Below are 16,868 nucleotides of genomic sequence, written 5' to 3'. Positions count from 1 at the left end.
AAATTCTAGCCCACATAAAAAACCTACATACCTAATTACATTATAAAAGCTAAAATTTTCAAAAACCTACCCAATGTAAATTAGGAGCACATTTAGTTAGCTCTTGAATATAAATTATGATATCATCTATTTCACCGCTACTTAGATACATCGGATTTAGTGGTACAAATTTCATCGTTTTTAGCCCCAACATGTTAATGCAATTTCCTAAAGATTTGATATCGATTTTCAATATCACAAATACAAAACATTATTTTTCCTTTTCGAGCATAGTCTCACAATGGCTAAAAATGCTATATAATGTCACTTAAAACACACTAAAAGTGTAATCTTTGAAAATGTGTTTTACAATCATCATGTGTACACTTAGTTATGCATTCACTTGAATTCTGAAGACAATACATACAACAAACAATGTTATAGATTTTGTCGTTTCATGAAGACTTTGTTGAAACTGATTGAAAATAGCTTCTTTAAGGCTTCATTGATATTTGTGAAATTTTCAGTGACCACTCAACTAACTGTACCTTGGATGCTTTTCAAATAAATTTTAAAAGAATCTACTCTTTTGAAGGTTTTAGATATGGTTGTACAGGGTTTCAAGTTAATTTGAAATTATGCAAGAAAGGGAAAAATAATCTTTCATTTTTGTGATAGTGAAAATCGATATTAAACCTTTGGGAAATTGAATTAACATATAACCGGGGCATTTTGGGGCTAAAACGATGAAATTTGAACCACTAAATCCGATGTAACTAGGTAGCGGTGAAATAGATGATATCGTAAGTTATATTCAAGAGCTAACTAAGTGTGCTCCTACTTTACATGGAGTGGGTTTTTAGAAAATTTTAGCTTTTATAATGTTTTTAGGTATGTAATTTTTTTATGTGGACTAGAATTCCATAAAGCAATAAAGTTAAAGTTGTTCCCTATGACTTTTTGAGGTAGAAAGTTGCCAATGGAAACTTGATAGGGCTTTTTGAACACTGTGAACACCTAATACCTAAGGGTCGGAAAAATAGTTTGTTATTTTGGTCAAAACAGTTGCTTATAAGGAAGGAAAAATCAGTCAAAGTAAGTTCCGAAAACGTAAAAATAAGTGAAATTTTCTATACCTAGTATAATCTTGTTTTTTTATAGTTAAATTTGGTTGATTATCATTTTTCAAGATGTTCTTGCTCTTTGGATTGAGTCTTGCCTTCACATCAGGAAAAAATTAAATTTATATGAAGACCCCTCAATGAAAAACAACATTTCCCTTAAAAGGGACCATTGAAAAACTTTACACTCTGCATTTTGGACATCTGAAGACTAACTCCTTCACAATCCCAGATCTTTCTTCGCCCTTGGTCTGGTCTGCCGTTAAGCGGTTCGCTGGTTTTGCATGCAGTACTTCACTCAATGAGGGATACCTGGGTCGAGGATGGACACCAAAGGGCTCGCTCACTTCCCTCAGCCTCTTGTCAGTCTTCAGTAGGCCCTTTGTTTTGGTTCTGACCTCAAGATTGCGCTTATTTATATTTTTGAACACAATTTTGCGACAAACGATGGGAAGGTTACCAATCGCCATCGGGCAATGGAAGTTAGATCTACGTAGAGGACCAGCCCTCTGGTTAGATCACTTGTAATACGGTCACTCATCTAATCACTGTCATTGGCAGACAAGTTTGTTTGCTGGTACCAGCGCGATGGCTAGCTTCGCTGGCCGGGCGAGGTTCACCCCTCCGACCCTAGCACTCAAAATACAAAAAAAAATCAATTGACCGAGCAATGGCTTTTTTTCGGGCAACATCCTTGTCATTTGAATTTGCAGCTTAAACCATGATCTACTTCGACAAATTATTGTCGCAGCTCGTCAGCCAAGTGGTACCTTGGAAGATAGTTTGCTTAGAACTACAAACGTCTAGGAAACCCGATTTACGGTCGACCGCTGCGAGCTGGATTCTTGAATACGGTCCTCTCTTCTCGCGTTTGTCATCATGGTGGTCAAAAAGCCTTATCAAGTTTCGAGAGAAATATTTCAATACAACTGGAGCTTGGCAGTTTTCTGCCTCGTAAAATCAAATGGAACACTGTTGACCTTGTTGTTCTATTGAATTCTTGCTCAGATTAAACACTCGCATGCCTAAAAACCACCAAGATCTGATTGGATATTTCGGTCAAAACTCGCTTCACCCACCGTGTTAGTCGTTTTACTGGTGAGAGGAGAAGTGTAAACTGACTATCGAAGAATCCAGCAACTATCATGCATCTCCTCGATACGAAGCTACAACCTAGCTATTTACCAACGAGCTGATCAATCCCTTTTTTTTATCAAACGGCCCTCAGGTCATTTTAATCAATGAAATGATCCTTTCTTTTAGACCAAATATCGTCAAAAGGTTTACACGCCAGACAATAAAAAAAACTGATGTCTCTCGCCTTGAGAACTGGGGATTATGGTTTTTGTCGTGGTTGGAAAACGTCCGTAAAAAACACCAAAAGAATAACTATGTTGTAAGTCATATGCATTATTTTAGTGAATGAAGATTGAGCTTGGAGGTCGGATTGAATATCCGCGGAAATGCCTTCCTTTTTCTTATCTACGTACTGATGTATGTAGGTTTGAAAAATGCTGCGCATGATTTGGGTCTTTCCGTCTCAATTCAGAACTACAAAGACTACAAAAAAGTAGAAAACGCGTGTTCAAATGATATTTATGATTTATTCTGTATTATTGGTGTCGTCTCGTAACATCAGGTGTGTATGTAATTGGTAGCATCATAAATATAAGTATTCATTTATTGATATATCTATAGAGCTATATGTCTTATCTTCTTGTATATACTTTGTCTGGATGGGCAAGGTCATCGAGAAAAGAGGAGCAAATGTATTTTTGTTGCTGTTATTACTTTCATCAACATGTCTAATTCCAAATGAAGCAAGGCTTGAGGAAGATATTTTTGGGTCGCTTCCAGAATGGGGGATTAAACTGTACAACAAGAGCTATGGAGTCAAGTATCGAGCGAGGGGTCTACACAGCAAAACGAAGAGGTGGATGGAGATGATGAATAAGAGATTTTGTTGTCCTAAATTTGGAAAGCTGGAAAGGCGTCATACCCAGAGGCAAAACCAATCTGGTGAAAAGGGTTGTCATGCAGTGGCTATTATTACCATTGCGCTCTCTCTCTGTCTGGATAGAGATAATTAGGCCAGAACAACAGTCGAAGAAAACTGAAATCAGAATGAATTTCGGAAACGTATCTGAGATATTTTTAAGAATGTATCTTCGTTGGGTCTCTAAACCATCCAAAGGGTTCCGACCAATCATTTCCAAAAAAGGAAGATCCAATGGAATTGGCTTTTCCATCTAACCCCTAAGTGAATCCTGGGTAGAAGGAGATTTATAGCTGGATGCTCTGATGAATCGAGTCTCTCAGAGTACACATTGGATAGAAGAAAGGGTTAACCTTGTCTTTTTTGAGGCGGTGTCTACTTGCAATCAATATGAAGGGTGAATGGGTGTGCAGAATTCTAGCGTGAAAGTGAGGCCAGTAGTTACTTATTTGTTTCGTTTTTGATGCGGTGGAGCCGAGGAAAGCAGGCCGAAATATGAAGCGAGGAAACAGCAGCTGTTGCCTTCGTTTGCTGATATTTAGGATTCAAAATGAAGGATAGTTGAACAAACAAGAGAGCTATTCTTTCTTTCGGACTTCTCGGCATGAGAGAGAGACAGATACAAGAAGAGGCAGAGAGAGCAGAATAGAGGGCTGAAGTGCCTCTCTCGGTCGTTTTTGAGCTTTAACAATGGAGTGTTAGAAGTTTCTAAGCCTTTTCTCATGTTTTTTAGGACACTTGCTGTTTGGTGACAATACAAGGGCACCCGAGAACATTGACCATAACTAAAGAAATACTTGCGACCACGAGCATATAGAGATGGTAGACAGGACTGAGGGTTGAGTGAAACGTGGACCCTCAAAATGGGACACGGAAACTGATAGAGCGCAAGCTGAAAGTTGAGGGTGGGTTAACCATGAAGAAGGTGCATTTGTAATCAAAAGTATCAAAGGAACTTGTCTTTCGGGGAATGAAGAACATCCTCACTTCTACAACGTAAGTGAAGAGATCAGCGCACCTACAGACCGCGTAAGATTTGGGGCACAAGTAGCAATCATGATATAATGATAATATCCATCAACAGAGCAAAAGCAACGGAATCAATCATAGAGGAAGCATGATGGCGTACAAAAAAGTCCCCTTGGAACACAAATCAAATAGAGGCGACAATGGCTCTAAATCTAAGTGAACCTCCGTCCCAAAGAAAAAAAATCACGCAAACTTGGCGTCGTCATCGTTGGCTGTCAACGACTGTTTTTCGATTCACTTCCTCGCTCAGCTAACGTTGTTGTTGTTGTTGTTGTTTTCCTTGTAGTTGTTGTTGGGGATCTGGTAAGCCCTTACTAGGTCTCACCGGAGTTATTATCCTTGGAATGAGTAGTGTCGCCAGCTGTGGAGGCCACCTCGCCCGCACTGGGCAAAGAGTTGGGACCGTTGTTTCCAGGGCCACCTCCACTGACGTCAGACATGGCTGTTTTGTCGATAAAAGGTAGAGAGTCGCTATCCAAGTCATACTCGTCGGCTTTGTCCTCCTTGGAGTCGCTGAACGTGGAAGAATCGCCCCAGAACTCCTTGACGCCACTACTCGGCTTGGCATTCAGAGCGGAGGAGCCTTCATTGGCCACGTGGTTATCCGTGGTGGCTACTTTCTTGATGATAAGGGGCTTGTCTTCGAGCACTTGTTTCCGATCGATCGATGGCGTCACTTGTCGGGCCAAAGCCTCGATCACTTTGTCAGGGGATCGAACCGATGGGTTGCGTACCATCATGATGTCATGATCAAAGGCTCCGTCATCTTCGTTGACACTCTCGAGATAATGATCCAAGGCGTTTTCGTTGACATCCCCATGTGTTCCTCCCGAGCTGATGGCCTTGTTGGTCATTGCGGTGGCCTTGGCAGCAGCCAAAAACAATGATTTTTTGATCCGCAGATACAAAACGTCACTGACCGCCTTCACGGTGTAGTCAGGCACAAACGGTGCCTGGACATTATTGTTTTGACTATTCAGGTTAGAGGATCCATGTCGGGACGAGGCCAAGGCGCCCACAGGGGTAGCCACCCCCTCTGTGATCGTAGCGGCCGACACATTGGCCATGGTGTTTCGGCGTCCCACGTCAGATTTGTTGGTGATATCGATCACGGAGGCCGCTGAGGTGCTCGCTTTTCGTATACTCGCACGAATACTTGAGGCCACATTGTCACTGTGACTGAGCGATGTGTGCATGGCTCGGTTCAAAGCAGGTGAGGCTTTGGGTGGCTCTTGTAGGATTTGGGTCAAAACCTGGATTCCAAAGTACGTGAAGGGGCCACTCTCAAAAACGAGCTCCTCGCGGCCAATATTAACCTCGACACGACCTTCGACAATCAAGATAAAGAAGTCGATGGGTTGTCCTTTTTGGATGATCACCAACTCATCCTCGGGTCGTCTACTCTTTTCTTTTTTGATCTTGATCTCTCGGAAGATATCCAAACTAAGCAGTTTCTTTAGGACAGAGTCCATTATATAGGGTCCTTTGAAGGGTTCGATCGACGTGGCTAGGTATTGGAAAACAGCCAAAACCAACTGGGGAGAGACGTACGTCTTGCGTTTGGGATCTTCCGCACTGATTGGAAAACCACCGTCCATGGCTTTCCATTCCTTTTTTCGACGCTTTTTAGTTCGGTTATCCAGGATCACGTCGGTTTCATCCACGATTTCTTGCTGAATGATCTCCTCGATGATGTCCTCGAGAGTGACCAGGCCAATTGTCTCGTAGAATGGATCTCCGTCGCCTTCATTATTGATCTCCTTGACAAAGGCCATGTGTCCCTTGTCCCCAGACTTGAAGTCATTGAACATGACATTCAACGGAGTGTCATGGAACACGAAATTCACCTCGTTGTTGTAGAACTCGCAGAGCATAGTCAACGGCATCTTGTCGTCGGGATCCACAAACATGAGATCCTTGGCAAAGAGGATGTGCACAATGTTCTTGGAATCGCCACCTTCATACACTGGAATCCTGGAGTAGCCATGTTCTCGGATTTGCGACACAGTATCAAAATCCAGGACAGCCGTGGTTGGAAGCATGAAAACGTCGTCCAATTTGGTCATGACATCTCGGACTGTCTTATCCTTGTACACCAAAGCACCCGTGACAATGTCCACCTCTTCCTTCTCCAAATCGTTACTTTCGTTGGTCACTCGGAGAAGCTCGATGAGTTTGATCTTGTTGTACACCGTGCCAATCTCAGCACCGAGCACCACATCCAGCAATTTCGAGATCGGATAGGAGAGCGGGAAAGTGACGACCATGAAAAATTTCGTGAGCAGGATGGTGTAAGCACCAACAGCCAGACCGTGTCTTGAGCAAATGGCTTGCGGAATGATCTCGCCAAAGACGACGATACCCATGGTAGCACCAATCACAGCCACAAGGCCAGAGGTCAATGTGTCCAGGAGAATGGTCAGGGTGTTGTTCACCAAGACGTTTCCAAGAAGAAGGCTACAGAGCAAAAAATTGCCATGAGCGCGAATCGGTGCTATCTTGTTGGCATAGCCTTTCTCCTTGGGTGATCCCGTGTTTTGGACAATCTTCAGCTCGGTCTGATCCAAGGCCATGAGGCCGAGATTCAAACCCGAAAACAAACCAGAGAGGGACAGTAGGACAACAATGAACACGACCATGATCCACAAAGGCAAGAGCATTTGATAGATGTCAATGGACACGTAGCGTCCTGTGCCCTGATGGATGTAATCGGTGCTGTCGTCACTCCGCACACAAAAGAAGAACACGCCATCGGTCTGATCGACTCGCTCACCCAGCAATTCCAATCGTGCGGAAGTTCCGTCCTCATTCACCTCGATATCGAAGGCCCTGGTCTGCACGTGATAATTATCCGACTTACAAGGCTGGCCGAATTCGGCTTGAGCAGTGGTAAGCTTCACAAGCGTCTCGTTGGTTAGACCAATTCCGTAGACAGTCAGATCGAGGTCTTTTCCGCGAAGGGCCTTAATTGTGCCATCGTCCTGGTAGGACACATCCTTGCTCACGGCATTCAAGCGGATGGCGGTAATTTTTGCATCAGGAAAGGTGAGCAACCTTTTTGGTGGCACGTCCGCCTGTCGTCCCACTCGCGAATGTTTTGTGTCTTCATGATCCAGGTTCACGTCGAAGGCTGAAATGAGGAACGAAAACTTGCATCAGAAAAAACACGGTCCCATCCCTTGAGAAACGCTCTCCTCTCGTCAAGATTCCCAAAGGCCGTACATAATGCATGAAACGTTCCCTGGACTAAGAGAGTGAGTGACTCGGAACATGACCGAAAAAAATAGTCGAGGAAAGTTTGCTGTTCCTACGAGATGTCTTCTTGCTCCAACGCATGATCTTAACTACCTTGGCCATGACTCAAAAGCCACGCTTTCACTTTGTAGCATTGGGACATCACTTATCCTTCGGTAGACTAAATTCCATGTCTTTCTGACCTTTTGAACCGCAAATCCTTGTCGTAACGTTTTTCCGTTAGTGTGGGATTGACTCGTTATTTGTGATTCATTCGTTTGATCTAGATTCGTTCAAGAGTGTGTCGTTTCATTTTCAACTGAAAATGCATTCATTCTGAGTTATTGGAACCGAGCAGAAGACTTGATGATTTGTTCGCGTCTCAGATAAGTCCAGGGCAAGAGCAGCTCAAATAAAACGGAAAATTGTTTCAAAATCATTGGCATTCCCCAGCTCCAACTCAAATATCCACAATCTCAAATGACAAGCCAGGAAAATGGTCAGATTTCAGGAATGAATGACTTTTTTTGTCCAAAGAAACTTTTTCCACAGGTTTCTGAACACCATCCTACCTTACTCGTCAGGGTGGCAATTAGGCATTCATAAGACGAGAAATCTAACAACATTGATATCCCAGACTTCTCTCCCAACGGGAAATTTTTCTTGACACGAAGTTTAGTCTCGTTCCGAGGCCTTCATCTCTCCCCGAGGTTCAAAAGCTTCCTCCCATGTTCGATAAGACTTGAGTTTCCCCGAAGTTCGACTAAAAACTCTCGAAACTTTTTTACATTACAAATAACTCTTCTCAAACAACCGGCCATCTTTCAACATGCCGACAAGAGTTCAGTCCTCTCAAATTCTCGTTTCTCTCATCCACGATTGAGGAACAAGACCTACTGTAGCACATGTATAACCCAAATAGTGACGGATCTCGAATCTTAACGAAACAGGTCACCCACCGACTGAAGTATCTTGCGAATGTCATGTTCTGCGCATGCAATTCTCAGCATCCATCCACGTCTTACATCTTCTCAGTCTCGTTACTTCAGACCATCCTAAAAGCTTTAGAACTGCCTCGTAGATTCCATTGTATCGCACGAATCGCACATCAAGTTCGGATAGAATCGTTGCCTCAGAACAGGATGTGTGAATGCGGTTCTGCTCGAAAAAAATCCTCCCAACCCGTTCGAAACCCACTAATGAGAATAATTCAAGTTTGTAAGAGCATTGTTGAAGTTTCATATCTCGTTGTCGTGTGTATGTTATTTTTCCTAATGTCGATCGACCGAGGAGCGTTCTCCTCCTCCTCCCTCCTCCTCCCGTCAAGAAACCTGACCGAACTTGGCAACGTGACGGACGACTCACTCGTTGCCGCTCTCCCAAGTCCCAACATGGTGGTCGAGTTTGTCCAGCCATGCTTGTTGCTTTTTGACTATCTTCTACTTCTCAACGAGGTTAAAGAGGTGGGGGGGGGGATATCTCGGATCATGTCGCAATTATAACTCGTAGGGTTGCTTTTGAACGCCGAGGATTGGAGTTAAATGAGCTAATGGACATCTGCAGAGACACTCTCCCATCAGTGCGACTAAGTTTGGGCACCTCGGATAAAAGGCAAGAACCATTCCAGTTAGAGATTAGTGCACAGATCAAATATGAATATGGTTAGACTGAAGTGCTAAAACAACATCATGGCATCGGAGTTCACATCCTTAACGGAAATGTCCATTATCTGAGTCATTGCACAACAGCCACCGCAGATGAGGAGAAAGCCAGTTCTTTTTATTACTTCAGCTCTATTTGGCCTCAACAATCTATCACAAGAACTGGATCCAGCATCGTCTGAGCAAGAAAAGACGTTTCGGATAAATAGTGGAACGAAAGAAATGACAAAAAATGTGCGGGATTCCGAACTCCGCGAATTCACTTGAGGCCTTAACGAGATGTCAAATGTCAATGAGCGAGCTTGTAAACGTTGTGCAGCAATGGCAGAGGCTTCACATGCATGATGATTGATGTCATATACTGTATGGTAAAAGATGTGGTGTTTTTAAACAAATAATAGGACTGCTAGCCAGAGACAGGATGGCAAACATGTTCTTTTGCAAAATTAGTGTGGTATAAGCTTTCGTTCAGTCAACATTTCAGGGCAAATATTGAATTTACAACTGAGAAGAGGAGCACGTTTTGTAAACCTTTGGCTGATCTCGCGGTCAACGATTCCCAAAAAAGTATCAGCTTGACATAGGATGAGCCTTACTTTTGTCTATTTGCTTCAGCGAATGCATTGCTCAAGGATTTTGTTTCAAACTGAATAAAATCAAACACGATTTATAAACAGATAACTCACAAACCAGCTATTGCCAATCTTTGAATATACGTGGAAGTAACCCTGTGGTGTCTACTATTTATGCAGACATAAAAGTCTTACCACGAATATTTGAACTGATTTTCGAGTCCAGGTTATGTGCAGTGGTTGGAGTTTTTCGTTCGAGGCATCATAAGTTATAACAAAGAAACACTGATTATTCACATTTTTTCCCGTTCGAAGGCAGGTGAATAGCTAGCCGCAAAGAAAAGCCGAAGTTGTATTGAAAGGCATTGTTTCCTCCATGCTTTCGACACAATTGAGTGTCATGCAACCGTGGCCGAGAGGGTTGCTCAAGAGATATTACTTCACGACCGAGGTAAATGGCAAGACTCAAAAAGAGATTAATGAAGCCTAAAGGGCACGGCTTGGAGAAAAATCATTGCATTGGAATGGATCCGTTGTTGTCGTCCATTCATCGATTGAGGCTTGAGGCTGCCTTGACAGAAAGCACTTGCAAGGAATCATAACAACTCGAAAGCCAGATAAGAGAGGGCCTCTAAGCCCAGCTTCTCCTTCAAATAGATGGATGAGTGGCTTTTCGTGTTTACTTAATAGTCTTGTAGAGAGGCGATTGGGAACCATTGTCCAAGCAGAAGGGAAGAAAATCGGACCCCTTACGCTTCCGAGAAGCCATCTTACCTTCATAATGAGGGCCCTCCTGAGGAGCGCTCCGTTTGATTGGAGCGGACTCCGACCAAGGGTAGACTTTGTGTAATGATTCACTTTGATACGATCCTGCACCCACTTTGGGCGAGGCCAAAGCTGTGGCATCCGCCCATCCAGAGGACACTAACATTAGGCCACTCAAAATCATCCAAGTCCGACTCCACGAGCTTGGTTTAACTAAGGACACTTGGTCACGATCGCCGCTTCTAATTGGATCAAATGATAACGTCCGCACCCTTCGTGTCATTGGGGTCCTTGAGTGGGACACGTCAGGCGGATCGCAATCCGATTGAGAACCCTCGGGTTCTGAGATCATCAACAACGGTCCCAAGGATCCTCGAGATCGACTGGAAGCACGTGGGGTCATGATAGGCCCCTTCATGGGCCCTCTAGATATGCCGCCGCTCATCTTAGCCATCTTCTCGTTCACTGTCATAAGGACATAGTTCTGAGGCACCAAATATCACTGACAATCACCAGCACCACGGTCAAACCCGAGCTCGCATGGATGGGAGGTTATTTGGTGGGTGGCAGACAGGCCTTCACCTTAATTCGAGGGATGCGGAAAGTGTTCCAAAATGTGCGACACTCTCTGAATGTGTTTTGAGTGCGTGTATGAGCTTCGTTGCCACTCACTAGATCGACTCTGAACTGAAATTGGGGGAGCTACTTGACGAGCGGTGGTGGTGGTGATGGTGGTGGTGTTCGAGGAAGGGCCTGTGGGCCAGCAGGAGATGCAGAAAACGTTCTGGACCGCCCTCCCAAGTTCTCTATTTTGTCCGCAAGCTCGCCCTCAGCTGCCATGCCCATGCCTCCATTAGCCTCGAGAGAGTCAGCGAAGGCGGTGCAGAAACACGGAGAGAGAGAGAGAGAGAGAGAGCTCCTCGAGCACTTTGTTCTTGTTGTAGGTCTAGTTACCCATTCCATATCCACACGCAAGACGTCCTCCGTCCATGGCGAGAAGAGCCAAAGAAGCACCACCTTAGTACGAACTGGCTTGGAAATCAAGCCCCGAGCAGGCGGTGAGGACATGGCCGCCCTCTTTCTCCGAGGTTCTTGCTGGTGGACTGAAGGTGGTGGTGTTGGTGGTGGTGCCTGTGATTGAGGAGGAGATGGTGGTTGGACTTGCCCGACACGGGGGACACCGAAGATTCGCCGTTGTGCGACTTGGTGCTGGTGGCGACGCCGGTCGGTGATCAAGAAAATGGAGGAAAGTGTTTTTCCATCTCATTCCAACGAGGCTGCTGTGACTCTTTAGTAACTGAAAGTCCGTCCCAAGAAGATTGTAGTGTGAACACGTTGCTCGAGGGTGACAATGACTATGTACTGTATATGTACGTACATTTGTAGGCCCCAAATGAGGTTGAGAATGCTGGATCGTACGTACTACTGATGGTTCACAGAGTTTTATAAACGGAAAAGATGACTTGGATATCTTTTTCGGAGCTCAATCTGTAAGTCACCTTGATCATGATTAGGCGAGGTCTCTTGATGATTGATTCAGAAGGCATTTCTGTTCGAAAAAAAAGAAGAAAACTTTCACGATCAAATCAGGTTCTTCTCTCTCTCTCTCTCAGTGGAAAGTCGGCCTTTCTAAGGCCAGCGGGCCCTTTTCCTTTCTTTCTTTCTTGAAATGAACCCAGAACCCCTGTCAGAGGAAAGATCCATCGTGATTATTTCAACTGGCCACAAAGATTTCGCTGATACTCATGCCTTCCTGTTTCCGAGAAAGCTAAGGCCGCGCTTTCCTCAAGGCCACGCAAATTTGGATTACTCATCGTCCTCATTGGTACTACTCACCCTAGATTAGATCCTGTCAAATGCACTGTCATGTCCGTGTATCTTCCCCGTTCATTCATAAATCACATATTACATTATGCAGGTTTTTTTGTGGGATTTCGCGTGAACAGAAGGCCATGATGGAATTTTCCGCCTCACCATGATGATCCATCAAGATTTGCATTCCATTCATAGCATAACATGATGCTTATCAGGCATCTTAATTTCACTGATTTACCTCAATCAGGCCCCATCTGACCTCAAATCAGGAGGACCACGTTATCGGCCATTAGATCAATTTTCTAGGTTCAGTTGTACTTGTAGGTGTCGATTCCGTGTATTTATCGTTTGTTTTCCTGTCAGTTTGCCAGACAACTAGCTGGCTTTCAATTTTTCAAGGAAACAAGTTTTCATCACTACCTTGAACAACATCATGGAGTTGGCCTCGTTACGCGTCGTTGGCTTTGGACGGTAAAATAAGACACCACCACAAAATATCTGTGATCAACCAATCTCGACGAAAGGTAATCTAATGCCTTGTGTGCAAAGAGGTTCTTGAGGGTGAGTTGGTATCGTATTTTTTTGATTTATGATTTCCCAACCAATAGCAATGCAGCCTTAGCGTTGGGTTGGTGGCAAGTTATTCATAATGAAGGAAGATGATCCTCCTCCGTTGCCGGTTGCCCCTGCTTCGTCGAGTCCCATTCAGGCTGCTGCACCCTTATTGGAACGCCATGTGGATGTCTCATTCATTGGAAAGTCGTTGGTGGCCGGAGGTAAGAAGGTCTTTGGTTGAATAAGAGCTACGATAGGAGAGGATCCTTTGAATATATTGTAGGCTGTCCGGGCGTTGGTCCTCCTCGATGACTTAGTCGAATATATGCTCAATTTTTATTGTTGATATTGCGAGATCCTTAAAATAAGTTCGGGTGATTGATTGTGAGCGATGTGGATGTGAGAAGGTTTTAAGGTATTTTGGCTACTTTTGGTTGTTTGTCTTTTGAACAAGATAGGCCATTTGCACTATTGTCGACATTTATTTATTTTTAATCAATTTTCAAATTTGCGTTGCTGCTTAAAAAAAAAAATCACGATTGTCAGGCAACTAATGATGGCATCAAATAAATTTTCCGAATCAGGATTGCCAGAAAGCTAGGAAAGTCAAAGCACCACCCTGACCATCGTAAGGTAAAATGTTAGCTTTGACCAAATAGCAACCCTGTTTTGAGCGAAGAAAAATGAGGTTACTTTTTGTGACTAACTAATGGGTTTCCGATGATCTGCTATACCATATGCCACTGAAAATGTAAATTGGTAGCCCTAAGCTGGATTCTTCGATGATCAGCTTACCCCTCTCATCTCACCATTGAGACGACTGCCACAGTGGTTCAAAAGCCTTTTTGAAGTCTATCAGAAGTATCCAAACAAATCTTGGTCGGTAGCTATTCGCCATATGAGCGTTAAATTTGAGCCATAATTCAATAAAACAATCAGGTCAAAATTACTAGTTATGGTTTTTGCGAGGTAGAAGCCTGTTAAGATGGATTTGCGTATTTCTCTCAATACTTGATAAGGCTTTTTGACCACCGTAATGAGACGGGTGAGACGAGAGGAGAGGAGACGACCGTATCCAAGAATCCAGCTCTAGTCACAACCTCCTTGATTCTATGTTTGCTCTCATCAGTACAGGCAACCCTTTAATGTTTAGATCTTTATTCTATCCTCTAACGTAAAAAGAGAGCGTAAAACAGAAAATCTGTGGACCGTCGTTTTTAAAAATTATTGTGCGGATTCATTCTGACAATACGTAGCTACCATTTAAGACCTTCAGATTTGAGCCAAAAAAACAATTAGCCCAAAAGATTGACCAGGAGACTAGCAGAACTTTTGATAATTCGTCGAGTTCCTTGTTATCGAGTGTTGAGGGCTTAAAAGGATTTCCATAGACATAATAAATACTGAAGGAATTCTTGTTGGTTACCAAGAAGATTTGCTAAAAGGTGCTTCGATACCAGGATTGGTCCATTCATATCAATCAAAGATGATATTAAGAGCCCAAGAAGCATTGGCTTGAACAAAATTAAATATTAAGGCTGGAAAAATCCATATTCCGTTGAGGTTCATTTTTATCCTGGATGTTTACGCCGCAAATGAGCTCTATTTTTCATTGTCATTCAAGAGTCGTGGTCCTTTTGCAAAATTGTATCCTGGATTAGGTTTGAGGGACTAAAACACGACTCAATAAACACTTGAAAAGGCTTTAACAAGGCCATGCTTGCGTTTTATTAATTTTGGAGTGTCACTTTTGCTGCTCAGATATTTTTGTTTGTGATCCGCTCTATTTAGGAGTTTGGGGCTGGAACATTTAATTTTTGCTGTGGACTTTTGCAATCTAATTATCCTTTGACTGTCAAATTATTTTGGTACTTGGAATTTTTATGTGCCGCTCATATAATATTTGGTATTGTTCATCTTGATGGCTAGCTTCGTCGGATCGACTGAGCCAAAGTCTAATCTCCGAATTTAGTGTAACAAGATATTTAAAAACAGTTAGCTGTTATATTTTACATATAAAATACATAACATACAAGGACACATTTTATTTCTAAATTCTAAATTTCTGTTCTTAGCTCTGAAGAAAACAGTGAAACAGAGCATTTGCAGAAGATGTTCAAAAAATAATGCTGAGCTTACTTAGGTCGATAACCCCAATCCGAACAACTCCCTGACAACTTCAAAGAAACTAAATATGTTTTTTTTTCATCAGTCATATTTCTGTTCCTCTTTATCACTCAGAGTATGGACGATTTTTTCCAAGATGCACAGTCCAACATAAAGCCCCATACACATAGAGATTACTCCCAAGATAATGATGAATTGTTCCAATGCGTTAACACTCATCTCGTTGATGCCTCGAACTTGACACATTTCAACCAGAGAAGATTGAAGGAAAGAAGGCTTGCAAAATTTGGACCGGCGGCACAGTTCCAAAATGGCATTCCGATCATCTTCGCAATCAGAGTGAATAACAAAGTCGTCCAAATTGTTGTTGATCTGCAAAATTGGAATTGAAATGAACTGTCCCATTTGGTAACTGTCTCGGTCTACTTACCTTGATTGTAAACTGATCAATGATTTCGTTCTCAGTCTCACGAAGAACCGAGTTTTCAATGAGTTCGGAGCCTCCTGGATCCTGCTCACTTTTGCCATAGTTTCGGTTCATTTCTCATCGTTTCAAAGTGACCTCTAGGATCTTAGTTGGAACTTGATATTTCACTCCAACACTCACCAAGACACTTGTTCCACACTCGTTAATGACATTTATGACTGCTCTTGGCGGAAATGCCGACGGCTGAGACAGTTACGCCCCCTCCCTTACAAAGTACATCCATCTTCTCTTTGAAATACACCAGAGAAAAGGTATATGTACGTATACTGTACGGCGACTCAATGGATAGTTCACTAAGGACTACGAGATCTTTGCCTGAACTTGTTAATGCCACTCAAGGCATTATTTCAACACTTGCTCACCCACATACCTCACTAAGCCTGTGCGGAACGCTCGTTTCCAATTCATAGGCCAATTCATTCGTAGTGTATGAATTAATTCGTTAGTAGTCAGTGATTGTTAATGGTCTTAAAGCGAGCGGATTTGCCGACATTAGCTTGAGATTTATGTACTGGACTGAAGGTTTTTTCCTTCTAGCCCAGAGTATGATGCAAAAAGGATTCTAATTGTGATTGATTCTGAAACGGCTACAAAAATGTCGTGTTGAAGTAACATTTTTGGACAAAATTATTGACTGGAACATATGAAACTTCGACGTTGAAAATGACGATTTTCGATCAGTTTGAATTTCCAGCCTTTTTACTTTGACAGGGATTGCTCTGATTGCTCCTTCGACTTTGCTCACCCGTACTTTCAACCAATGACAAACCTTGTTTACATTTTGTTCGTATTTTGTGACGTAAGGCCGCTGAATCCTAATTGTCGGGGGTTCAAAATCAAAATCAGGGCATTGGCAGTGGGTATTATAGGCTCTAAAAATAGAACTTAAAACAATGTATGTCATTCCATCGAAATTTTGTTGTGATCCAGCCAAAGTAAAGATAAGACTTAAAATGTCCATTGAGACAAACTTCTTTGGCATACTACAAAGTATTGGACCTCACTACCTTTGAAGGTGTATTTTTTTCTTTTCTTGGACACCAAACTGCCTATTTTTCCCGAATTTGCGTTAGATCTCAGTCCATCCCAATTGGATCCGAGTACGAAAGATGCTAGAAGAAGCGGTCTTTTGGGAACGTGCCTTGGAACAAGAGGATTACTGCATGCATTTCAAATACAAAAAGAAAACAAAGTGGAAGAAGTAGAGTCGGGTGCGCTTGCCGAAGTGATGATTCGTCGATTGTGTTTCCCGCTGCATCCTTGACATTTGACTCAAAAGATGACTCCAGAATGTGCTGAGATTAATGCAAGAATGTGTGGCTACAACTTTTAAGATTAAAGGCTTCAAAGTCAAGAGATTAACACAGCAAGAGACTTGATCGAATCATAACAATAGCATTTCAGGAAAGTACCATTATCTTCGCACGTTGAAGAAGCTTCACAAAGCATTGGAAGTATCTATGGGATGAAAAGGTGTTTGTCCCAGCTCTTTATTATGGCAAATTCATTTCAGGATTTGCTGGCATG

At 42.8% G+C, this 16,868-nt stretch overlaps 2 protein-coding genes and 1 long non-coding RNA gene across 3 annotated transcripts; 1 reads left to right on the top strand and 2 right to left on the bottom strand.

The window, feature by feature from the left end:
* Window positions 1–2,684: 2,684 nt before the first annotated feature.
* LOC131885996 (unextended protein-like) lies at window positions 2,685–10,845 on the bottom strand. The gene is made up of 2 exons (XM_059234197.1): window positions 10,367–10,845; window positions 2,685–7,255 (listed from the first exon to the last, which is right to left on the bottom strand). Exons 1-2 carry the CDS (start codon window positions 10,827–10,829, stop codon window positions 4,440–4,442), a joined length of 3,279 nt encoding a protein of 1,092 aa, XP_059090180.1. The 5' UTR covers window positions 10,830–10,845; the 3' UTR covers window positions 2,685–4,439.
* A 314-nt stretch (window positions 10,846–11,159) lies between these two features.
* On the top strand, window positions 11,160–16,540 carry LOC131885999 (uncharacterized). Its single transcript, XR_009373893.1, has 4 exons — window positions 11,160–12,696; window positions 12,781–12,948; window positions 14,969–16,140; window positions 16,415–16,540. It is a non-coding gene; the product is annotated as an uncharacterized LOC131885999 (long non-coding RNA).
* Window positions 14,712–15,426, bottom strand: LOC131885998 (uncharacterized). Its single transcript, XM_059234200.1, has 2 exons — window positions 15,285–15,426; window positions 14,712–15,226 (listed from the first exon to the last, which is right to left on the bottom strand). Exons 1-2 carry the CDS (start codon window positions 15,393–15,395, stop codon window positions 14,936–14,938), a joined length of 402 nt encoding a protein of 133 aa, XP_059090183.1. The 5' UTR covers window positions 15,396–15,426; the 3' UTR covers window positions 14,712–14,935.
* Window positions 16,541–16,868: the final 328 nt, after the last annotated feature.

This window comes from Tigriopus californicus, chromosome 9, assembly GCF_007210705.1.
Source record: "Tigriopus californicus strain San Diego chromosome 9, Tcal_SD_v2.1, whole genome shotgun sequence".
NCBI classification, from domain to species: Eukaryota; Metazoa; Arthropoda; class Copepoda; order Harpacticoida; family Harpacticidae; genus Tigriopus; species Tigriopus californicus.
The sequence above is the reverse complement of the archived record's forward strand: the minus strand, read 5'-3'. Positions and strand labels throughout refer to the sequence as shown.

Excerpts from the sequence above, each read along its gene's own strand:
- LOC131885996 (XM_059234197.1), bottom strand. The coding sequence starts at position 10,829 with ATGACAGTGAACGAGAAGATGGCTAAGATGAGCGGCGGCATATCTAGA. Across the intron at positions 7,256-10,366 it reads GGAGGGCCCTCATTATGAAG|CCTTCGACGTGAACCTGGAT; the intron begins GTAAGATGGCTT and ends TCCTCATTTCAG.
- LOC131885998 (XM_059234200.1), bottom strand. The coding sequence starts at position 15,395 with ATGAACCGAAACTATGGCAAAAGTGAGCAGGATCCAGGAGGCTCCGAA. Across the intron at positions 15,227-15,284 it reads TTGATCAGTTTACAATCAAG|ATCAACAACAATTTGGACGA; the intron begins GTAAGTAGACCG and ends CCAATTTTGCAG.